This window comes from Alosa alosa, chromosome 14 (genome assembly GCF_017589495.1).
Source record: "Alosa alosa isolate M-15738 ecotype Scorff River chromosome 14, AALO_Geno_1.1, whole genome shotgun sequence".
Lineage (NCBI taxonomy): Eukaryota > Metazoa > Chordata > Actinopteri > Clupeiformes > Clupeidae > Alosa > Alosa alosa.
In genome coordinates, this window is record NC_063202.1 from 31600465 (window position 1) to 31626558 (window position 26094).

The 26094-nt window shown below is 40.0% G+C and overlaps 1 protein-coding gene across 2 annotated transcripts in view; it reads right to left on the bottom strand.

Annotated features, from left to right (window-relative positions):
* Nucleotides 1-17785: 17785 nt before the first annotated feature.
* Nucleotides 17786-26094, bottom strand: part of zgc:153993 (uncharacterized protein LOC767645 homolog) — a 42227-nt gene continuing 33918 nt past the window's right edge. For both annotated transcript variants that reach the window (XM_048262670.1, XM_048262669.1), the window contains 2 exons: nucleotides 21963-22067; nucleotides 17786-18595 (listed from right to left, as the gene is read on the bottom strand). In XM_048262670.1, the coding sequence (XP_048118627.1) occupies nucleotides 18497-18595; nucleotides 21963-22067 (204 nt within the window). In that variant the 3' untranslated portion in view covers nucleotides 17786-18496. The remainder of the gene's footprint in view (nucleotides 18596-21962; nucleotides 22068-26094) is intronic.

The following is a 26094-nucleotide window of genomic DNA, read 5'->3' on the forward strand; positions in this document are numbered from 1 at the left end:
AGTCCTTCTAATTGCAGAGTTCAAGAGGGTGCTAGTCAACGGTATGTGCTAGCCTGCCACTAAAACAGTCTTACCCACTCCAAAGTACACCCAAGGCAAATAAATTATAATGCCAGACTATCGATGTAAATGTCTGTATTGATAGTTTTATTTCTAACATTATTCTATCCTTGCATTTCAACGATCGCATTACATTTTGAGGGACTAGTGTCTTAGCAGCTGCATGGAATTATACTTGCTCCAGTTAGTAGTACTATAGCCAAAAAAAGTAAACAGTAAAGTGCACTCCAATGGGGATACCTAGTAGTAGCCTTGGTAATATCAGTCCGCCGCTGAGATGCAAAATGACTACTACCAACTTCAGGGAACAAAGTATAACTATTGCAACGCGATGACGCGGAGGTAGTTGTATTTCTTACACTATTCTATCAACACAGACATTTACATCGCATTGTCTGGAATTTGCCTCGAGTGTCCTTTTTTTTTGGAGTAGGTAAGACTGTTTTAGTGGCAGGCTAGCACATACCGTTGACTTGGCGCTAGCCTAGCACCTTAACTCTGCAATTAGGAACGACTGGATGAAACGCGGTTGAAAACGGTCTCCACTGATAAATATCACACTTGCTTACTTGGAAATGAGGTCCTATGTCCAAAATCCTGAACCACCCCTTTAACCCAATCGGTGAATTAGTGAAACACAAACAGCACACAGTGAACACACAGTGAGGTGAAGGACACACTAATCCCGGCGCAGTGAGCTGCCTGCTTCAACAGCGGCGCTCGGGGAGCAGTGAGGGGTTAGGTGCCTTGCTCAAGGGCACTTCAGCCGCGGCCCACTGGTCGGGGCTCGAACAGGCAACCCTCCGGTTACAAGTCCAGAGTGCTAACCAGTGGGCACGGCTGCCCCTAATGTAGACATAATTATGACCGTAGACATCCAGAAGACAAAACTTCAAACATAACTGCAACTTTCTGAACTGCCTGTACTGCATCGAATGCTGGCTTCGGTGAGTTCTTTTTTCCGTTAAAAGTTTATGCTAAGCTAGGTTTGCTACTAGAGCTACTGCTGGTGCAGCACCATAAAAGCCTAACGATAGCTTGAACTCCGGTAATGTTTAATAAACCTTTTAACATAGACCAGTTTCATATAATTTATTTATTGATTTAATTTATTTGATGTGACTATTTATTGGATGTTTTGTACTCTGAGACCTGGATACATGATTGTTTCTGGCCTGTATATTTACAGGTCAGGTTTTTTTTATAGTGGATAAAAGATCTGAATTGATGGCGAGCCTCCCAGAATCCCGAATCTGAACTTCCCTTCACCTTTCATTTCCCTTCACACCACTGTGGTAGGACTGTAAGACTGACCCAGACTGACCTTTTGACTATTCCCTGACATGACCCTTCCTGATAACTTCTGAATGAACTGAATTAATTGATTGTGACACATTGATTGTTTAACCCATTGATATTGATAAAACACTTTGTTGAATTGATACACATACATACTATAATACACTGAATATTTATTGTATATATTTTTATTTTCTTGTAACATTGAAAAATCACATTGAATATTTTAGAACTTAGGTAAGATAAGGGTGCACCCGAATATAGAACCGTATATAGAACATCTGATATTGTTATTTATTGCACTGCACTTTGTACATTCTATTTATTTCAATCTATTCATTGTACTTTATTTGTTATTTATAGCATTTTATTAATTCACTCCTTTTACTTATTAAATATCATCATTATTCTAACTTTAGCTTGTTGCATCCATCTACCTCCAGAAGTCTTATCTAGAAACTTCTGATTCTGGTCTAGACATAACCTACAGTATAGTAAATTGAGCCAAGTGCTACATATGTCACAGGGTGTGAATAGCTCAGCTCTGTGGCCAAGGCTATTCGTACCAGGGGTGTAAATAGACACTCCGAAAAAGTAAACCCTCTGCTCCGACATCCCATTGTTCCGACCATAGGCTAGGCTTTTGTGGATTAACTCCCATGCATAGCCTAATCTAACTTCTGAATCAACAATAACAAGCTAAATCACTTTTCTCTATCTTATTAGCCTAACACATTTAAATGTGTATCTTTGAAAAACTGAAATAAAATTGTAGGCTAGCCTGTCCAAAGTCCATCAGGGTAAAGTTATCTCAATTTTGGAGGTGAGTGTCGCTAAATAAGGTGCAGAGATTGTGTAGATTAGGCTGAAAGCTATATGCAGAACACAAGTCTGGAAAAGCAAAGTGCGATTTCACATTTTAGGCTTCTGTAGCCTCACGGTTAGATGAGCTCATCCTTCAGGTACGCACACCCACCTACAGACCCCCACCCCCCCCCCCCAAACAAAACTTTCAACGCGTTGATAATTTGTCCGTTTCCCGGTTATGTTTGTGCATTGGTCAGCTAAAAAGCTACACTATACCATACATAGTACACTACTAACATCCACATGCAATATCTTAACAACAACGCCTAACAACGACCTATTATTAATTTGGACAACTTTATACAGCCTTATAAATAAAGTTACCTTTAGTTTTGTTCTAGCGTAGCCTACCGTTCACGTATGGCTTTAAACAGCTGTATTACTAGCCTAACATTTTGACAAGCACACCAATGTTGCCTACCTTGTTCTTACAGCTTGCCCATTTGAAATAACCCCTGTAGCTTTGCTGTCGCCACCCTTTCTGTTTTCAAAAAAAAAAGTGTTATGTCCATGCTTAGTCTCGAGTCTCGAATGTTTTGCATAGACTCAAACATGCATTTAATCCCTTAAATGTTTCTCTTTGTGACATTTCCTCTCTGTGCTCAGATTGATAGACGTGCCATACTTCTTATGACCAACCAACAGCTGAGACCTTACTTCCCATCATATGCTGATCGACTTGTGGTGATCAGCTTTTGAAGGCGGAGTGAAGGTGGCAGTGGGAGAAAAGCCAGGCTTTTTGACCGTTTGCGCAGCAAACTGCAGAGGACAAACAGGAGACGAAGAAGAAAAGCTCAGGGCAGAATTCTGCTTCTAAGAATGCTTTGAAGATTATGACAAAAGTAGAGTTAGGATGGATGAATTGCTTCAAGCAAGTTAGAACAAAGCTAGGAGGGGGCACAAGGAAAGTCATCGTCTATAAAGATGCTGAAAAGGACGATTTAGGATGTCCCGATACCATTTTTTTTTTCAAACCAATACGAGTATGAGTATTTACATTTGTGTACTTGCCGATACCGAGTACCGATACCGATATTTCTACCACAAAATAACTAGCATAAAATTGCAATGAATTTTCTTCTCTGCTCTGATTGCTCTGACATTTGTGTACTGTATTTGCCGATACCGAGTACCAATACCAATATTTCTACCACAAAATAACTACCATAAAATTGCAATGAATTTCTTCTCTTCTCTGATTGTTACAATAAACCTAAAATAAATGTAAATAATAATGAGTATCACATAAAATATATAATAGCAGGCTATTTTAAACAAAAAATAAACAAACAATCATGTCTGAAACAAGCTTCCAGTTGAAAAAGCACAGTTTTATCACGCACATCCAAAATTCATCCAGGTGCAGGATCGAAGATACGGTTACAAGACAAAGTGAAGATCTGCACACTGTAGAGCTTCCATTTAAGTATTTTTTATTTTGGTAACGTTTCAAACCCTTACGGCCCTCTGAGGAAGGGCGTTAAAAAAAAAAAAAATACTTAAATGGGAGCTCACAGTGTGCGGATCTTCACTTTGTATTAAAACAAGCTTCCACACTGGCACTGTGTCCATATCTTAACTAAACAAATGATTAACTAGACTATTTTGCACTGTCTCTCAGTAAAATTTGATAGGACAACAAAATATGATCCCACGTGACCCTACTGCAGAGACTTTTGTAAAACTGGTGTGGCTTCTTTAAGAACGTAGAGTGAGCGGCCACCTAGCGAGAGAGGAAAAGAGAGAAGATGCTTCTGCCATTTATTGATTGTTGCCAAAGCAGAGTTAGTGAACGAGACTTATGCATTGTCTAAACTATTGGCCATTGAATAAATTGTGGTGATCAGTGATTTTTCGCACTATGTCTTGCATCTGCCTGTTGACTTAGGCTACAGTAGAAATGATCCGACTAATGTGACGATCTGGACTGAAATAAAGGCACTTTTCAGAGTGCTGCAGAAAGTTCCATTCACATAAATGGGCCTTCCCAACGTTCGGGCCTATGTTAAAGGAATACGCCACCCCTAGGTGAAATTGAGTCACTCCCCGCAGTCCCTAGAGTTGGATGAGTGAGCCAAATAACTCAAGATTTTTTATAATTATTTCTCGTAACCTGTACATTCACATCGAGTACAAATATCAATGCAAATTAACACGAAGGGATTTACTAGACCCATTTAGATTTGGAACTATTTTCGGCAAAGCACCGCTGCCAGCTTTAAAGACATCACGCAGCATCTGTAAACCCTCAACTTCCGCAATACACCAGCGTGACTACCAAGTTCTTCGCTACTAGGCTGACACTGACAGGTGGGCTTTCTCTAAGAGTTCTAATGGTGATGAATATGGAAGATTACACGATAGACTAAGATGATGATTTCGACTACCAAGATCCAAGACCCTACCTTTTCAAACCTGAGTTCACTGAAGAGGAGTTGCGAAAGCTTTGGATCTGGGAAGAGAGGACGCTGGCGACTAGTCAAGGCGAAGCCGGATGAGAGAACGAGAGCAAACATTTAACTGGTGGTGTGAGTGTGGAGTGTGCCAACCCATGCCAACTGAAATGGAGTGTTTATGCTGTGCAGAGGGATAAAATACTGTAATCGATGGTGGGAAACGCCCCAAAGAGGAGCGTGACAAGAAGTTGTGTCACTGCCCCCACTTAACTTCTCAGCAATGATCCATCCTGCAGTCCTCAGTTTTTTTTCCACACTCCACACTCCCATCACCAGTTCGTGTTTGCTCTCGTTCTCTCATCCAATCAACAACTAGGCTACACTCACGCATAGTTTAGGTGAGATATTAGCCTGGAGATTCCAGACCTTGGTAATCTAAGATTAAGGGTCTGGCCACGAATAATGTCCAACTCGAGGGGCGGCACCAAGCGTGCATTTGAAAATCTCACTGCACGTAATTCGATAAGACTATACGACCAATGTTTACTGACTGATTCCGGACTTCGACGCAATTGGATACGACAGATACACTACATCTGTCATCTGTTTAGCTTGCCTTTGGCCCGCCTATATCAGATACACCAATGATACACCGATGTGATTGGCACCCCTTGATACAAGTGGCAAAAGTAACATGCATCATTACTCATTGCCAGAGTGTCTCGCAGAGGCAATTCAAATTGTGCTCTTGCGAGAACTCTGGATTTTCCAGGGTATTGAGCTATAGTTTAAACAGAAAACCATACACGCGAGGGTATTAGCTGCATAGATTCAACGCAGATACATGAATCTAGCTAGTTGTATGTTTTTCAAGTGCAAGACTGAAATAAGTGTGGCGAGTAGGCTTCATGAAAGCGTAGCGGCTACAGTGATTTAGGGGAAACTGTAAGTATCGGTGGGTGGTATCGGGGAATTTTTATGAGTAAGAGTACCATATGGGCCCAGTATCGGCTCGATGCCAGTATCGGGCCATCACTAGATTTAATCCAAAAAGCCATTCAGCGATTCTTTCCCTCTGGTAGAACCGCAAAGACTAGGCTACCAACAAATCACCGTAAATGAGGGAGTAACAGTTGGCCAATTGTACTCTGACACTAAACTCTATCTTCTGAGGTTCTACCTGAACACAAGAAAGAAAACAGAATCTCCACGTGGTTGAACAGGTTGAATGTGGTTGAACACGCATATGAACAGAATCTCGTTCAGACATCAGCTCATTTACATAATATCCATCGGAAATACTAGGAGGGGAGTAGTGTAACAGCCGGCCAGCTAAGTTTGAAGTTCCAAATGGCCAGTTATGTTGTTCAGATATACGTCCCAACCACGACATACGCAGAACATGCGGACTTACACCTATGTCTGAAAGCAGCTTGAGACTCCTCTCTATCAGAAATGTGCAGTACAATCACAACCTGCAAGACAACCACAATATGTAGTTGTTGAACAAATGGATGTTTTGGACTATGAGGAATTGGAGGTTGAGACTACTTCAGTAGACAGCAACATTGTATTATTTTCTACAGAAATCATCTCTGGTCATACAGAACAAAATTTGGATGACACATTGCCAGTGTCACCACAAGCCATACTAGCAGAGACAGATAAGACAAATGTGACATGTGTTTCGACACTGCACATTTCCATAACAACAAAATCACAGATACAAACATCCAGGCTAGGAATTATGAGAGATAGCCTTTCTGAGTTCTGGAGTGAGTGTTATGTTGCCTGTGTATCTCAGGTTCTGATGGTATTTCCTTCATAAAATGTTTTATGCTGTGATGAATGTGGGTCGAAATAATGTATCACTGCTGAGATTAATGAATTCATTGTTTGTTACATACAATGTACTCGGTCATCAATTTACATGATCTTAAAATGTTCTGTGCTCTGAGGTACTGCTATAAGATTCTGGGAATGTTTTTGCAATGGATGCAATGCAGTTTTATTCTAAAATAAATAAGTGAATAGACACAGTTGTATACAATAAAGTCATCCAAAAATCTGTGAGAAAATAGATTAAACATGGGTTTTAATTTCAGTTGTATCGAAATGAAATAGCCAACAGTACATTTGCTCAACACTAAATATTCAGCACACAGGGGGCCCTATTTTGACCCAGCGCACCGAAGATGAAATTCTCATTGGTTTAAAGGATGTTAGACCCAAAACACACCCATGACTGATTAAGAAACATAAGAACCGTCTTTTTGCGCCAGGCACCCGATGTTTGATAATGTTTGGTAACAAAACCACCCCCAATGTGGACTGGACAAGCCCAGTGACCATGCGCTTTAGATTGCCAAGATATAGCGCTGGAGATTAGTAATGAACACTTATTATTTTAAGGGACAGCATTTAGCTGGCATAACACCTCACTACCCACCAGCACCACAATATTCTAAATGAAGTTTATAATTGGGCTCCAAAGGGTTTTTATCTAGTTATGCATAATGTGTAACAATTTATATTTAGGTAAACAGTATCACAGCCTCTATAAGCACCATGATGATTGATTGTAAGAACACATCCCTTAGCCCATCTCGAACTAACTCCCGAAGTAAAGGTAAAGGTCAGTGATTTGATAGATGTCAATGGACCTCAGGAGGTTGTGCTCTGTCATCAGTTCAGTACAAATGTGGTAAAAATCCTCATCACAAGGATAGTCTTTAAAAGAACAGTCCTCCAGAGAAACGTCAATCCTGGTGTGATCAGCTTGCTGACCCTTTGCTGACAACTTTAGACCCCTTACCTGTATCACCTTCTGGAAGCAAAATTGGATTAATGACTTGTTGATGAAGCTGTCATCATAGACCGTCTGCCCTTAACTGGTTGAAATGGTGCATCCAGAACTGAGCGCACTCATGCGCACTCACTCCGTGATGTACTCCACCAGTGTTCAATACGTTGGTTCTCCATGCTTGGACCTAGAGTGACACAGTCTGTGGAAATGCCGCTTTCACCGCCATGCAGAAAACGTTCTGTCCCGTGATCCAATCCCACTTTCAATGGGCGATTCTCTTTTACTGCATCAATGAAATACCCCACGTGGGTCACTGTTAGTTGAGTGGGTGTACAGCCAGATCATAGAACCCATCGATGCAACCATTGATCTATATCCCATACTATCCTGGTGGAGCAATATCAAAATAATATCTCAAAATAATGAGATTATCTCATTAATGAGTTGTGATCTTTTTTTTTCTTTAACATGGCGGAAAGGGGCTTCCATAGTTTTTGCTCTGCCTACTCAAATATGGTGACAGCTGTCAGTAAGTCAGTATATATACACTAAACGATATGTGAGCGCTGTGCTCTGTCCAAGGACTGAGTCACAAATGAACTGATAGATTTTCAGTATTGGCAAATAGGATGTAATTATGTGTAATTAGAGTATTAGAGTAGATGTGTAGACAATGAAGACACAGGTATTGTGCTTAAGTTTCCCTCCGTTTCTGCCCTCACCTGTTCCTAATTATTGTCTTGTTGGTCTTGTCCAGTTCTGTCTTTCTGTTAATTGGTCTGTGTATTTCTACACCCCTGTAAAGGAGGACAAAACAAAGACTGAACTACTTGGCCACAATTCCCAATGGGAGAAACCAGGCATAAGCTACACTGAGGTTTGGCCTTTATGCTTCTGTGATCTTCTCAAAGGAACTCTACATCTCATTCATAGACCATTGGGTCCTTGGTTACCTGTCTGACCAAGACCCTTCATCCCGGATTACTCAATTAGGCTGAGTGGCCTGATCTAGGAAGACTGCTGGTTGTTCCAAACTTTTCCATTTGAGAATGATGGAGGTTACCATGCTCTTGGGCACTTCCAATGCTGCAGAATTGTTCTACCCCTCCCCAGATCTGCGTCTTCACACAACCCTGTCTCGCAGGTCTACGGACAACTCTCTCGACCTTGTGGCTTGGTAATGACATACACCATTAACTGTAAGACCTTATATAAAGAGATGTGTGCCTCTCTTAATAATGTTCAGTGAATTTATTTAGGCACAGGTGGACTTCAATCAAGTTGTAGAAGCATCTCAATTGATAGAAGTAGGATGCACCAGAGCTCAATGGCAAGTGTCATAAGAAAAGATGTGAATACTTATTTAAATTAAATATTTTAGTCTTTTATTTTTTTATACATTTACAAAACACTCCAAACACTTGCTTTTTGTGGGGTGCTTGAATATTGTGTGTAGATTGATGAGAAAAAATAAATAATTGAATCAATTTCAAGATGAGTCTGAAACATAACAAAATGTGGAAAAAGTGAAGCGCTGTGAATACTTTCTGTATGCACTGTAACACTTTAAAGGCCTCCTTTTGCCAATAAAACAGCTTTTAATCATCTGTGACATTTGAGAGTAATCCAGTGACATTTGACAGAGTACAAAGCAATGGATTTGAGACCATTCCTGGTTACAGAATCTCACCACCTTCCAATTTTCATAGGTCCTCTCTTGTGCATTCTCCTCTTTGGCTCATCCCACTGGTTTTCGATGGAAGCTTCACTGCAAAAACTGCTTATCTAACAAAATCTACCCAAGTGTTATTAATCTTATATCAAGAAAAAAAAAACTAGTTGGTATTGTTTTCAGTATAAAGAGACTTAACTAGCGCTTTCTTGTGAAATCATTTGACTTAATTTAAAAAAAAAATTGACTTATTTTAAGACATCTCATCTTGAAAACAAGCAAATTTGTCCTAAAAACAATTAAAAAAATTAAATTAAGTCAAAATGATCTTTTGAGAGGGCGCTAGGTAAGTCTTTCCTTACTAAAAACAATACCAAATTGATTTTTTAATCTTAATATAAGATCAATAACACTTGGTTAGAATTCATTTTTTGCAGTGTTGATTTTGTATTCAGTAAAATATGTTTGTGTTTTGTGGTTTTTTTGTGATCTGGACATGTGTTTTGGATAGACCTGTTGGATGATCCAATCATTACCCACCTTTTAGTGTCTTGGCAGAATGATTTTTAAAATGATCAGGTACTTCATGCAGTTCATGATACCATGCACCCTAATGACGTATCGAGGAATAAAAAAAACCATAACATCATAGAGCCTCCACCTTACTTATACAGTGCCCTTCATGTCTTTACACCCTGGTAAATCTGAATAAAAAGAGGTATAATCTTTAAATCATCATTCTCCAACTCTATGGAATGTCAGGAGAAAACTAAGATCTGTGTTATTGGTAAAGGGAGGCTTTACAAGTTTCTTGGTGTTTTAAGCCCCCAACATTTTCAAGGCAGCGCTGCCTGGAAGGCGCTAGGGTTAGGGTTAGGTGCCTTTAAGTCAACGGTGGCAGCGCTGCCTTAAAGACGACTTTGGGGGCTTAAAACACCATCGATCGCTTTACAAAGTATGTAATACAGGGGTGCCAATAATTCTGGCACATGTGTTTTTGCTTTCTGGCATTCTACCTTGCACGTGATTGTTATCTAGCCTACTGAATATCTGAGTATCTACTCTGCCATGCCTAGACTGAGTTGCAGTAGTGTACACAGACTGGCCTGTCTCCAGGAGAGCCAGCTGTGTAAATGCACACAATTCATGTTTTGGCTGACAGGGGTCATCAGTAAACCTTGCTTTATTTCACAACATGTTGGTGATATATCATTTTCTTTCAACAGAACAGATTTAAAGTGGCTAGAACCCAATTGGGTTTATTATTGTTCTTGACTAATGACTAGCATTCTTGTTCCTGAGTTTATTATATTTCTAAACATATAATGAGGAAATGCCACACACTCTCATACAAACATATAATTTTGATCATAGATTTCAAATGGGTCACATAAGTAATAACAAAAATATCAGCCACTACTAGTCAGATGTGAGGAAGCTTTACTGTGTATGTTTTTGGACATCTTTGAGGATGACTAATCCCCACTTAATTCAATCTCTGGCACAAATGCTCCATTACATATGTTTTTAAACAGTATCCATCAAAGTGACCTGCATGCATGTCTGCATAATTCCTTTAAAAACATTTTGAAATTAAGTTTAGTTTTGACAGATTTCAACATTACACATGCATGTGCAAATGTTCTAACTAAGGCCACAGTAGGAATTGATCAGGCTTCTCACACACATTATTACCAGTAATACTTTTGATGATAACATTTGATATATATAACACAATATACTTATCTGAATAATCTGGTTATACATTGCTGTTTATGGTTGCTTAGTTCCCCTTAGCTTCAATACCATGTGAGGAACAATGTTCATGTATTACATCACTGAGAGTCACGCATTGTCACAGCTGAACTAACATAGACATAGACTACAGTGTTACAGAGATCAATGTCAGTTTACTTGGGCAGCCGTGGCCCACTGGTTAGCACTCTGGACTTGTAACCGGAGGGTTGCCGGTTCGAGCCCCGACCAGTGGGCCGCGGCTGAAGTGCCCTTGAGCAAGGCACCTAACCCCTCACTGCTCCCCCCGCCCGCCATTGTAGCAGGCAGCTCACTGCGCCGGGATTAGTGTGTGCTTCACCTCACTGTGTGTTCACTGTGTGCTGTTTGTGTTTCACTAATTCACCGATTGGGTTAAATGCAGATCCCTCACGGGATCAAAAGTATATATACTTACACTTGTTTAGCACCCCATTTCTGTTTTTAGAGTACCAAAAAGAAGTCAATTGAAAAATCTTTCTGACTGACACATTTCTTGGAGCCTGGGAAATGGAAACCTCCCTAACAAGTTAACAAAAAGTGTCATTGATATTGGTATCATAGTATTGATATGTTTATGGTATTTGGCAGACATTTTTGTCCAAAGGGACTTACAGTATATACACACTACATTATTAGTTAAAAATGTTAGCAGTTGAAAAGCCTAGGCATAACAATAATAGTGATAATAACAACAACAATATAAATAATAATAAGAATCAACAATGAAAAGAATGACTTTTCAAATTAACAAAACACATAAACATACAAACCATAAAGAGGGAGAGGGGGGAGTATTGAACGTGTCAACATTTTTTCAAGTATATTTCCAATGAGGCTATTCACATGAAATTAGTATTACCTCAGGGAATCCACAAATATAAAGTATTCACAACATTAAAGTCCGTTATGTGTAATACAGTGGAATAGCATAGGAAAAAAGTATTGAACACTAAAGCAAGGAATCAGCTGAAATATGTAAGTAGTTAAAAAAGTAATTCCCTATATGTGCAAATTGTTATAAGATGGGTTAGTAGATATTGATAGACTAAAAAGATTTTTCCTTACTAAGGTATCAAACAAGATAAGTCTATGTAAAAGCAAAGAACTCTTCCAAGACCTTCACAACCTTTCCAGCATTTTGGTGGAACTGGATGTGACCTCCACAAGACTGAGCTTATTAACAACCAAGTATAAGTGAGTAGGCTATCAACCCCCAGGAGGGCACAGTATTAAGGGCGAGGGTAAAGAGGCCAACCATGACTGAAATCACCCAGAGAAGGCAGCCAGCTGGGTTCTACTCCCCTATATAACACTATCTAGGACAACAGCCCATCCTCTGGAATCAATGTGAATAATTATCCCTGCCCTCTCTAAATTCTCACAGTCCCGGCTGACAAATGAAAGAAAAGAATAAAGCTCGCCAAAAAAAAGAAAGCAAATTGGAGGTGGTTTCACACAAACTTAAGGCACATCACAGTGTAGTACAGCATAGGCTATTACTAAATACTGGCCTAGTGCCGCAGTTCTAGTATGGCGGTTGTTCTAGTGACAACAGTGTGGGTAAACTCAGTTTGGCTATAATGCTTGGATAAGGGTCATTCCGTGTCAAATCAGACAAAATCCAGAAAAGTGGCTACTGCACCGTCTCAGATTTTGCTCAAAAGTTTGTTTACCTAATATTTAGGTCCCACAACTAAGACCTGTAAAATATTTTTGTTGAATTGAATCTTGTTTGGGCATTAATATCTTGAACAGTATTATTCTCATCCTGCTCAAACTGTGTAGGGTGGAAACATGTTCTCAGCATGATTGGAAAAAGTTTGAAGTTAAGTTAAAGGGAAACTTGGCAGGATTTCCCCCTCTGCTGGAGAAATTGTGCATTATGCTATTTCAAACTGTGGGAAAAGGGAACGATAAAGCACATGGATTTGTTTACAAGCTAGCAAACGGTTAGCATAAGTTTGGCAGAATCATGTGGATGTTACAAGGTAAGAAACATGATTTAAAACGAGTAGTTTTATTCAGGTTTTCCGCCTGGGGACGCTAGGCCCAGCGGGGAAAGTCACCATTTTCTCACCAGTTGCCAAGTTCTCCTTTAAAGGTTTGTGCTGCATGCCCATTAGTTTTGTATAAGGTCCTAGATATGGAACAAAATGCAAAACTGGTGATATTGAGGGTCTTCTAAACTCATTTTTGTATCCACATGATACCAATCATTAATGTTGTCTGCAAATACAGTACTTTATTACTGTTGAGACAATAGTTGAGGTCTCTACAACAAATGCACATAGTTATTATTATGACCGCCGCGCAGCGAAGCGGCGGTCATATAGGTTTAGTCAGATTTTTTTTTTTTTTTTTTTTTCGCATGTCCAAATTTCCACCAAGGATTCCCAGGACACTGAAAGACCGGGGTAGACGAAACTTGGTGGGCATGTAACCCCATATGGATAGCATGGAACCATCGTTTTTCGTTTTGATCTGTAGCTCCCCCGCTGGACTGCACCCCCGGAAAGGAGGGTAGGGCAGACACAGTTTTCTGTGAATATCTCGAGAACCGTAAGGTTTAGGAGGACCATTTTTTTTTTGTATGTTGATCTCAAGGGGCCATGTCAACCCATTCCATAACCACTCATTTCATGTATAGCGCCACCTAGTTAAACACAAAAAAGTAAAAATGCTGGAAGTGGTGTTGGTGGCTGGCCAGTAGGTGGCACTCTTCCCTGTGGCCAAAAGCCACCAAACAAATATCAATCCCAATGTCCTATTGCAGTGACAGGGACACTGTACTTCAGGAGATGTTTTCCTTTCCATGAATGTTAAATTGAGGTCCTGACTTGCCATGGTTGTTAAAGATCCCATGGCACTTATTGCAAAGAGTAGGTGGTTTCCTGATTTGCTTTATTTATGTACACATACATAAAGACACACACACATGCACACACACACACACACACACACAGAAAAACACACACACACAAAGACACGTAAACACACACACACTACACATGCACACACACGACACGCACACAAACACACACACCCTCACACACATGCACCCACACATACAAACACACCTACACGAACAAAGTAGGAAATGAACAACATACACACACACACACACACACACATAAAACACACACACACAAAGACACGCAAACACACACACACCACACATGCACACACACGACACGCACACAAACACACACACCCTCACACACATGCACCCACACATACAAACACACCTACACGAACAAAGTAGGAAATGAACAAAATTTGACAAGCGTGACTTATTTTTGTGGAAAAAATGTGCTGGACTGGGTGGCGGTCATATTTTGTACCGCTCTGCGGTACATCTAGTTTTCATAATCTTGGTTCAGTGAACACATACAACTGTCAGTTTGTTAGTTTGTTAGTGGGGTTCGATTCCTGCATGATGCGTTTTGGCAGAATGAGTGCGCATGTGTACCAACGTCTCTGGAGAGAAGGCGCGCAATTTGAACAAGAAATCGGTTCTCAAATGGAAGTTTTGATTGCAACAATTAGCTAGTTCATGCACCAGGGTGTAAATAGCATACATTACTAATATACACCAGGGTATGAATAGCATCCACTTCTAACTATACATTGATGCAAACGGCATACCTTATTCAGAGTGTCTATTACACAGCTGAGCCCTGTTACGTAACAACAAAAAATGTTGCTTTTTTATTATTACATTGCGTGATCATAATAGAATAAATTATTCAGGCAGAATAAATGCACAGAGGTGCAAATAACATACACTGATATTTGTACCAGACAGGGTATTAATAGAACACATTGCTGTGTGCACCGGGTTACCATATAGTGTTGGCCTACCCATGGCCAGTAAGTCACACATGCACAGTAGCTTACAGATCTGGTCTCTCAAGTTTGCAGCTGCCATTCGCCCGAATTGAGCCAAACAGAGACTTGCTTTCTAAAACAAAATTATAGCATTGAACTAGAAAATACAATTTTAAGGAATTACCAGTGCATGAAACTGCAAAAATTGTATGTAAAATATCATAGTTAAAACAGATAAGGCTGCTAGATTGTTGCTAAGGTAATTGAGATGGTTGCTAGTGTGTTGCTAGAGTAGGTTGCTATGCTAAATACAGTGGTTGCTATTTTGGTTGCTAGGGTAATTGTGATGATTGCTATGCTGATTGCTAGGTTAACATTATAATTGTGGTTGTGAGGTTGTTGGTAGGTTAGATATGGTTGGTTGCTAGATTGTTACTAGGATAAATACAATTGTTGCTAGGTTGTTGCAAGAGAAGATATGGTGGTTGCTATATTAAATAGTTGAATTAAAAAGTTGAATAAAGCGGTTACTATGCTTGGTTGACAATATTGTAGTGGTTGCTAAGTTGTTGATATGGTAATTGAAATGGATGTTAGGTTGTTGCTTGGGTAGATATGGTGGTTGCTATGCTAAATAAAGTGGTTGCTACATTGAACAGCAATACTATGTTATATGCTGGTTGCTAGGGAAATCATGTTGGTTGCTATGGTGGTTGCTAGGCTGACATTATGGTGATGGTTGCTAAGTTGTTTCTGGGGTAATTGAGATGGTTGCTAGGTTGTTGCTAGGGTAGATATGGTGGTTGCTATGCTAAATAAAGTGGTTGCTATGTTGGTTGCTAGGGTAATCATATTGGTTGCTATGGTGGTTGCTAGGTTGACATTATGGTGTGGTTGCTAGGTTATTTCTAGGGTATGGTATGGTGGTGGTTGCTATGCTAAATAAGTGGTTGCTAGGGTAAGCATGTTGGTTACTATGGCTGTTGCTAGGTTGACATTATATTTGTTGTTGCTAGTTTATTGCTAGTGTAATTGAGATGGTTGTTAGTGTGTTCCTAGGCTAGATAGGGTGGTTGCTATGCTGGTTGCAGGATAATCATGTTAGTTGCTATGGCGGTTACTAGGTAGGAAATTCAGTAGACTAGGGGTACACCCGAATACCCATACTAGCGTACTATATTGCAGGTAAGACACAGTATGTCACAATCATAGTTTACATTACATTACATTTGGCTGACGCATTTTTAACCAAAGCGACTAACAACATGGTATGTCTGAACACTTAGTAGTCATCGACTAGTAGGCAAAAAGTACCCGGATGGCCTACTACCTCCAAGTCAAATCAAGTCAAGTTAATTTACTCCCTTGGGAGAAATGGTTTAGAGACGGGGTACTGCTGCACAGACAAACATGGAACATACAGAGACAACAATGTATAAAACATCCAACATAGAAAAAGAATACATACTGTAACTGGTAACTGGATAGGGACCAGAGTGCAAGTGGATCTGAGCTGTGTAATTCACTCTACCTAAATCAAAAGTACAGTGCTAGTACACATAGTGCAGTGCACAATAAAGTGCTGGTGCATATTACTGTAGATTGCTAGTACATATTAAAAATGCTGGCACACATTAGATTAAATGTACAGTTTTAGTACACATTTAAGTGCAGGACACAATACAGTGCTGGTGCATATTAAAGTGCTGGTGCATATTAAAGTGCAGTGCACAATAAAGTGCTGGTGCATATTAAAGTGCTGGTGCATATTAAATGTGCTGGTACAGATTTAAGTGCTGGTACATATTACAGTTCTGGTGGTTACAAAACCTCCCTACATTTGCTCATTAATGAGCTTGACTGACAATGGGACAAAGGAATGTTTGAACCGATTGTGTTTGCATGGAGACCCTGTACCTTCTCCCTGAGGGCATTTGTGAATATTCATTGTTCAAAACATGGGAACTGTTGTTTAGAATGTTTTTTGCCTGAGTGATGACAGCCTCGTCGAACAGTTCCTGAGGGTTAAGGGGGGAGTGACCCATAATTTTGCCTGCTACTCTGACCAGGTTGGGAATTAGTGATTTTGATTTTGACATTTAGGTTCCCAAACCAGTTGGTGATACCATACCGTAAGATGGACTCTATTGCTGCGTCTGCCAGCTCAGGTCGCTGTCAATATGAATGCCTTTAGGTACTTGCATGAAGTCCATTGTACCATATGTGGTGTAGTGCCATCTAGTGACAATCATCGGTGTAAAACGTCACATCCACAGAAAGTGAGCAAGTGAGCTTCCGATGTAGAAAACATGCAAAAACAAATAGCACACACATCAGATATGTACATTTGATAAACACACCACATGTTAGTGCTTTGTTAGATTCCGAAATGTCATGGGTCGAGGACCGCAGGTGCTCAGGCCTGCCATTGTCGCTTGCGGCTATATTTATACATGTTTCTTCATGTGATGCTGGAGTCTTTCGACTGATTCTAAATGAAATCAGGTCTGTGGCTCTCTAAAAGAGCCTTGTGGGTTGTATTTTTTACAGACAGTCCTACAGCTATCATTGAAGTTCTAGTCAACTCTGGTTTGAGTTTGACGGACATATCAACAATAATTAAGGGGTGTGGCTTTTGAGATCGGTCAATTGGCTGGACTGCTGTTGATTTAGGTCAGTCACTTTTAAGGGGGGTGAATATTTATGCAATCGCTTATTTTGCATTATTAATTAATTAACATTACTGTTTCGAAATTTGCTTTCACGTTGACATTAAAGGGGGGATTTATGTCAATTATTGTAAAAAAAAAAAAAAAAAGATAGCATTTATTGAAGCAATAAAAGGGGAAATATCCAAGGGGGGTGAACACCAATGAACAGTAACTAGCAAAGGCGTCTGTGGTTCAGCAGTAACCTTCTCTCTCTCCCATTTGCTTCCTGCCTCTCATCACTGTCCTATCTCAATAAGGGCAAAAAGACCCCATAATAGACAAAAACCTTCCAATCTTTTATTTAATTGCTTAAAATTGTATTTGTAGCTTTTGCTTTGAAAGTACTAGTATACTCAAGGAAATGCAAATATGGTTTAAACAATTCCTTTATTTCACTGTTTTTAATGTCCAAATCACTATTTATTTAACACATAATTAACAGAAGGTAAATTAGCCCCAGCTGAAAACATGGTACATACCACACATTTCATATTTCAGTACATATGTCACTGTATAACTTTTGAGTCATTGTATACTTGTGTCATAAGAGCAAAAGTCAAGAGTTTCCTCATGACAAGGCCATCTTTATTTATATCTTTACTCTCCTCTTCAGGTTTTCAAGGTGGAAACATTGTTGGCTAAAGCATTTCTCCTATTTTGCACCACCTGTATAGAATCTTATATGTTTTTTTTTTATTTTACTCCTTATATAAATGCATGGATAAGGCACTAGTATGTTTGCATCTATGATCTATTAAATAACTTAATGTGTCCCTGTTATTCAATTACCATTTACCACTGGTTCACAAAATAGAAACAGAATATTCATATATACAGTATAAAAATGTAAATGGGCAGTCTATGGAAACAGTTCAAATCAAGCCATATTAATCAACATCTGCTGGTATCACATATCCTTCTGAATCATCACACTGAACAAACTCAAAATAAAATAAATACTCTTCAGCATCAAATGAAGGACAGGGTTTTCTGCATCAGGGCAAGTTTGACGTTTCTAGTGCTTAACCTGCCATCTTCTCCTCTTCAGACTTTGACTGCCAAGCTGAAGTACTCCTTGAATTCAACGAGTTCTCCTCCAATACGCCACAGCTGTGATGAAAGCCACAGCAAACAACAAGGAAACTGTACGCCATCTAGAAACACCATGGATAACACCCTCCTGGAAAACACAAATATTCCCATGTAATTACATCAATTTACAGTAATCTTGCTTCCTAAAAGCAGGGGAATCATTACGTTCATCAATCCTGTACTGAATCTTTTATCAATCCTGTACAACATGTGAACTAAAACTAAATATTTAAATCGGCTTATCCGCATGAACATATAACCCCAAATCAGAAAAAGTTGGGACGCTGTGTAAAATGCAAATAAAACAGAATGTGAGAATATACAAGTCTCAAACCCATTTTTAGCAGCAAAAAGGACACAGACAACATCTCAAATGTTGAAAATGAAAATTTGGACTATGTCATGGACAATATATGTTCATTCTGAATTTGATGCCAGAAACATGTTTAAAAAAAAGTTGGGATGTTTACCACTGTGCTGCTTCACCTCTTTCACAATTCTCAAAATTCTAATGCTTAGGAACTGAGACCAGAGTTTTGAGAATTAAATGGTGTCCCATGGATTCTGGAATCCAGTTCATTATAACCTCATTTATGAGTGGCACAGGTTGTTGGACAGCAAAATAATTGGTAGATTGTGTATGGAGGGGCCCCTATGGGGGGGGTGGGGGTGGAGAGGGGGTTTCACAACAGGTTATGCTTTGTGCCTAGTCTGAGGGGCCAGTAGAGAAAACGTAGACCTACAAAAGAACAATACTTGACAGTCAAAAACATTTAATTCCAATCTTTGAGGGACTGATTCTTCCTCAGTATTTAATCCTTCTCCAATATATGATCTGAGCAGTATTGAGCTTGATAAATCCCACTTTTCCCTCACATAGCTATCTCCTCTATTGATGCTGTGCTCATTCTGCTTTGGCCATGCATAGCACCCTGCTTCTTACAACTGGGGACATACCACTCTCCTGTGCAACAAAAACTCAAACTTTATTGTCTGAATGTTTGATTATCGTTTAACTGTTACAATCAATGTATGGCAGTGCATAGCTGCGGGTGACCCATCCTCTGTAACAGTTGCTACAGCTCTCACTTCCACATTAGTCCAACTTCTACAGCCAGACATAACAACGCTAACGTAGCCTAGCTTGTTTATCTTTTTATTTTTACGCATCACGGCAAAATCGTCATGGCTATCATGTTGTGTATTTACATAATCACATCATTTCTGTCAAATCAAATGTGCATTTACAGAGCGAACCATAGCCAAACTTGAGTAGACTCCCCAAACAATGTTTTCTGTGCATGTAATATAAGTATAAGTATAGTATATAGTATATATACTCTTTTGATCTTTTGATCTCTTTTGGTCTCTGCATTTATCCCAATCCGTGAATTAGTGAAACACACTCTGTGAACACACAGTGAGGTGAAGCACACACTAATCCCGGCGCAGTGAGCTGCCTGCAACAACCGCTCGGGGAGCAGTGAGGGGTTAGGTGCCTTGCTCAAGGGCACTTCAGCCGTTCCTACTGGTCGGGGTTCGAACTGGCAACCCTCCGGTTACCATTCCGAAGCGCTAACCAGTAGGCCACGGCTGCCCTTGTAATGGCTACTTAAGCAAGTGTGGTGAGGGGTGGGCCCCCGGCAGCAAATTAGCTTTATTTGGAGTTGAGCGCTTAGACCATGGCTCTCTCTGGCAGCCACAGGCACAAATAGAAACAAATTATTTCTTAATTATCCACTTCACTATCCAACGTTACACAAATACAAAATCAGAAATTAGGAATCTGGAAGCTTATAGTTTTTAACGTCAGCATTTTAACACTTCTTGGTTCATAGGAAAAAATATTTATGGGAAAAATGAAATGTTTTTTTTTTTCTGCAAATACATTAAAAATGAGCGAAACAACATAGAAAACCTAGGCTTTTGGCTTGGTGAGTTATAATGTATTCATTATTTTGTCTTGTCACAAACTGTTGTCCTGTAAAAATGTTGCTACTGTATCAAAACACTAAAGCACAAATTAAGCAGACTACAGGATATCGCTTACCTGGTGCAGCAAGTAGTGCACAGGTTGTACCATTGGTCAAGGGCGCGGGAAGGTGGGTGCTGAGCTTGCTTTTTGTCAATAGGCCTACAAATTCGCAGTTTGTCATTATATTTGTTGTCAAATAGGCAAATAGCAAAAAAGGTTATGGATAGCTTTGAATATAGCTATCCATAGTCAAGATTAAACGTTATAGTCTAGCTATAGTGACGTGAGAAAGTGATGTGACTCGCTGAGGAGAGACGTTGCAAGCAGGCTAGTTGACTTATTAAAAATATTAGGCTACAGAAAAGAATACAGTATTTTCTTCTCTCCCAGCAGTAAAGACAGTAGATTCAGTGTTTAAAATGTGAATGCAAACTAAAGGTAGGCTAACTATGCATATGACCATCCAGAGGCTGCTGATCTGTCAAAAATGATTAAGATCAAGATGGTTTTATTGTTGCTGTCATTATTACCACAAACACGAATTGATAACGAAACCATGGCGATCGTGGGTTATATCTTGCCTGCTTATTAGGCCATGCACAGGTTAGAACTCCGTGTAGCATGCATAGCCTACTGCCAGTTTCCATATACCATCACCAACTAGTTCGCACTTTGGATATATCGTTGGATTGTGAAAAGCCCAAATTCGAATACCAAACGACAACAGATGAGGTAGGATGCATCTTTTGCAATTAGTCTTTGGCAAGCCCACGACCTCACGTACGGCTCAGTTTCTGTTAGTGTCAGGCAATGTGGCTGATCTAGCCCAAATCCACGAATTTCGTGTTGGTGAGACCTGTTGCCTATCAGTAGACATGTCATCTCGAGTTCCACGACAGCTTAGCTAGTGCCACCGAAATATGACACTGAAATCCTTTCACTATTGGAGTCGCTCAGATAGATACCGCTGTAATTGGTGGTTAGGACACTTTTGCTGTGGAGTGGAGACGCCATAAATTGTTTGCCATTGTAGGTCATTGCAGCCTAATTATATTTTCAAGCCAAACATCTCTGGTGTGGTTTTGACAATCAGAAAAGCAATATACTGAAATAGTTTAATGATGTAAAGTCAAGTGCGCTTCTATGGGTCTGGGGTGTGTGCGCGCAGTTTTTATTGATGAGTCGGAGTGGCAAGTGCTACGCATAGTTGCAGTGGAATGTGGCTGTTCTCGCTCTTAGGTCTACTCATACACGGCGCTGAAATGGCGTATTTAGCTGTCTAAATTCGAATCATATCATGCTAGGGGAGAAATCGTCGGACATCCATTATTTTGTTATTCAGCACCCCTGGTCAAAAATATGTTCCCACGTGCCTGCCATTGGTGGCAGTGAAGCGAAATGTTCAAAATAACATATTTCCTAAGGAAACACACACACACACACACACACACACACACACACACACACTCAGGAAACATACCCATCCTCCCTGCTGGCGGATCCAAGCTGAGATGTTTTCCCTGATAAACTGGAGTACCCAGCTAATGATGTGGCGAATGATTTCAAAGTGGTTTTGAGTCAAAGCCTGGGGAGGGATGAAAAGAGACAACAAATGACAACATCATTTACATACATTTACATTTATTAATTTGCCGGATGTGTTTATCCAAAGTGACTTACAGCAATGGAATAACATTTAAGCTATTAACATTTAAGCAATTTAACTACAGCATAATAACATTTAAGCATTTTAAACATTTACTACAGTGCAGAGGAGACTATAGCTAGGAATTACCACTGCATCTGTCAAAACTAGTACTATAGGAGTACCTATATATTAAGTACTAGTCAAAGTATGGAGGAGAAGTGGTAGAAGAGGAGGTAGAGAGGATGTAGAGCGAAGCGAAGAGGGAGAGGGTTGTGGCTTTAAGAGTTTTTTGAGGATAGAGGAATGCCCTGCTCTGATGGAATTTGGCAGATTGATCCACCATCGGAGGACCCCAGATAAAAAAGTCTGGATTGTCTTGGGTGTGGAGGTGGCAGTGCCAGACGACACTACTTGGATGAGGGCCGCATCCAAGGGGTAACATACAAGCCTTTATGAGAGCACTTAAGTAAGTGAGAGACCCAGCAATCACTATCTGCAAGCATTAGTGACTTGAATTTGATGCGGGCGGCTAAGAGAAGCCACTGGAGCTCAATGAACAGCAGTGTGCTCAATGAACAGCGGGGTCCACACTGGCCGCAGTGTTCTGGACCATCTGTAGCGGTTTTACCACAAGCTGGAACGCCTGTGAGGAGGCTGTTGCAGTGGTTTAAGCATGATATAACCATGGTCTGTACTAGAAGCTGAGTGGCTTGTGGGTAAGGTATGTTAGACCTTAGACACGCCCAAGGAGGCCATGATTTAAGTTCCTTCATTCTGATCAATCCCAATGCAATGTGAACATCTCATTCGTTTATGTTTCCTTTTATAATATAAAGTTATCCCAACTACATATCACCTACACTGATATTAAGAGGAAGGTCAGGCCTTCTGCCTGTTTGAGTTATGTTGAGCTGAGGCCTTTGCCTGAATTTAGCCAGTGCTATTTTTCAACATTGTGGAATAGATCTGGCCGCAATCTTTAATTTTGCTTTAATATATAATAATTCTGATTATCACACCATAGCTTTCTCCCCACCCAATTATAATAGTTATCACCGGAAACACTTTATTTTAATGTGTCGCTGTTACAGTGTACCTACCTAATTAGGTACAGTGGTACAACCTGTGTAACAACATGTACTATCAGGTACTATCATTGTACTTGCATTATGTATTTGTGGGTACCTACATATAGTTGTTACATTGTAATACTGAGTGCTTTTACAAAACTTTGCCAATTTGCCTAAATTTTCATCAGAGGCAAAGAGCTGACCTGAGACCTGCTGGATGAGGTAAATCTGGTCATGATAGATTTGATATACAAACCATTCTTAGCTCCAGTCAAGGCCTCATTGTCTTCAGTGTATGCCTGATGGATGCTACTATCTGCTACTATACAGCGACTTACTTCTGTGATTTGGGAAAAGCCCGTGAAAGTCCTGGCAGGAAGCGATTACATCAACGTTTTTTGGTATATCCAGTTTTTAATATTTTTTTTCCGAAGTGTTTACAACTTAGTGTTAACTAATAATTGTTGCAAACTGGTACTACGAACAAACTATTAGTGCATTTCTGGATCTACATCCTTCTGCATGCTTCCTGCCAGGACTTTTACGGGCTTTTCCCAAATCACGGAAGTAACGTCGACGCAGCGGTATAGTAGCAGATAGTAGCATCCATCAGGCAAGTCTTATTTAAATAAACTCCTGGTGTATTTACAAACTTTTCAATGCCTCGTTTTATGAGTAAAGAACATACTGTAGAAGTTTCGTACCATTCAGGGCATTATTAGTGGGGTAATTTACGAGATAAAAGTTGGTACCATTACGACTGCAGAAACTCATTAGTTTCTGACAGCGCTACTCGACCAGGGTTCGACCAAGGGAAAACAGGTTCTGGGAGGGTGTTTGGCTCGGGGTCATGGTGCAAAGGACCCTACGGTGAAATTACTCCGAACCATCGCTTTAACCACCTCAAAAAAGGAAAACGCTCTGAGACAAAGTTAAAATCAGAATACTCGTAATAATAATAATAATAATAATAATAATAATAATAATAATAATCCTTACAAAAACAATAGGGCCTTGCGCCCTTCGGTGCTCGGGCCCTAATAAATGATAACAACAACAATAATAAAATACCAATATTAACAATAGACTCAATAAAATTGAACGGAATACAAATAAACATAAACCATAAACATATACTGACCACAACTCTATAAGAAGGAATTCATTATATGAGGTAAACAGACATGACTTTAAACGTCTTTTGAAGAACCCAAATCATTCCACCAATGAGGGATCACACAAGAGTCTTGATTGTGAAGGACCACTTTATAGTTTTAATGTATGCTGTTGATTAATAAAATGAGCATGGGTTCTCACACAAATTTCACAAATAATTCTGTTTTTTGTATGTGCTTTAATTTGTATGTGAATTTGTGACCGGAAATTCTATGCACTTGTAGTATTGAAATTTGTCCTTCTGGTGGCATGGTAGTTTGCACAAGGGGATACCAGTCTCCATTGATGGGGTCAATGTTGAGGTGGTAAGCACCTACAAGTACCTGGGTCTCCACCTGGACAATAAACTGGACTGGTCAGCCAACACTGACGCACTGTACAAGAAAGGGCAGAGCAGGCTGTACTTCCTGAGGAGGCTGCACTCCTTCAATGTGTGCAGCAAGCTCCTCAGGATGTTCTACCAGTGTTGTTGCCAGCGTCCTCTTCTATGCAGTGGTATGTTGGGGAGGAAGCACAAAGAAGAAGAATGCAGGGCGACTTGACAGGCTGGTAAGGAAAGCTGGCTCTGTAGTGGGAGCTGAACTGGAGTGCATCACTTCAATATCTGACAGAAGGACCCTGAACAAACTCAACATCTTGGACAATGAGTGTCATCCACTCCACAGCACTATTGTTAAGCAGAAGAGCCTGATCAGCTGGAGACTTCGCTCACTGCCTTGCACAACAGACAGACTGAGGAAGTCATTCATCCCCAGGGCCATTGAACTGTTCAATGCATCACTTAAGGGAAGAGGAGAAATAGACTTCTCCGCATAGTCTGTCTGCCTCTTCACCACCTCCATGTCTTGAACTGTCTGTCCACTAGCCACTTTACCATTGTCTTTTGCCTCACTGGTTGTGTGCTTTATTAGCACATATGCACAACCCCTCCCTCCATGCCACAGCCGAACTGTGACCACACTTATACCTTTCTTAATATAGTTATTTATACATAGATATATAGACTTTATTCTTGTACTGTTGCACTGTTTGACTTACTCATTTGCACCATCACCATGACACTCATTCACAAAGAGCACCTTACCTTACCTTATGCACAGAGGACCACAGGCTCAGTTCCTGCTTCAGTCATTGCAAGCGCACCTGATTGATTAATTACCCACTATGTGGATAATGTTTTTTAGAATTGATTTAGATTAAGTTTTATTTAGTATAATTTGTATTTTAGTATATTCTATCTTCTACCGATTTTATATGGCGACTTATAGTCACGTGTGACTTAGATATGAAAATATATATAATTGAACATGTTTTTAAATGTTAATTCATATTAACTGACATGAACCCTACATGAAACATTACCATCTACAGTCGCGAGAGAGCACTCTCAAATTTCAAACAAATTCTGTGCCCTTTCAGTCAGAGATTAGTGCTTGCACTATGCCTGAATCACACGTGCATACCTAAATCCTCAAATTATGGACGGAATTCTAGGGCCTCAGATTCGGACAAATAAAGGCCAGTAATAATTGCCTACATTGTTTCGATTTAACTCATAAAAGAGCTCTTCTTACTATGTTATATTGTTGGTTGGTTTAATATTGTTGCCGATGAAAAGTCATTGTCCTACACCATGAGTCTCCAACACATCGCTCTCAAGCTACCAGTCGCTCGCCGCCCCCTTCTGAGTTTGCCAGAGGCTGAAGCAGTAACCTACA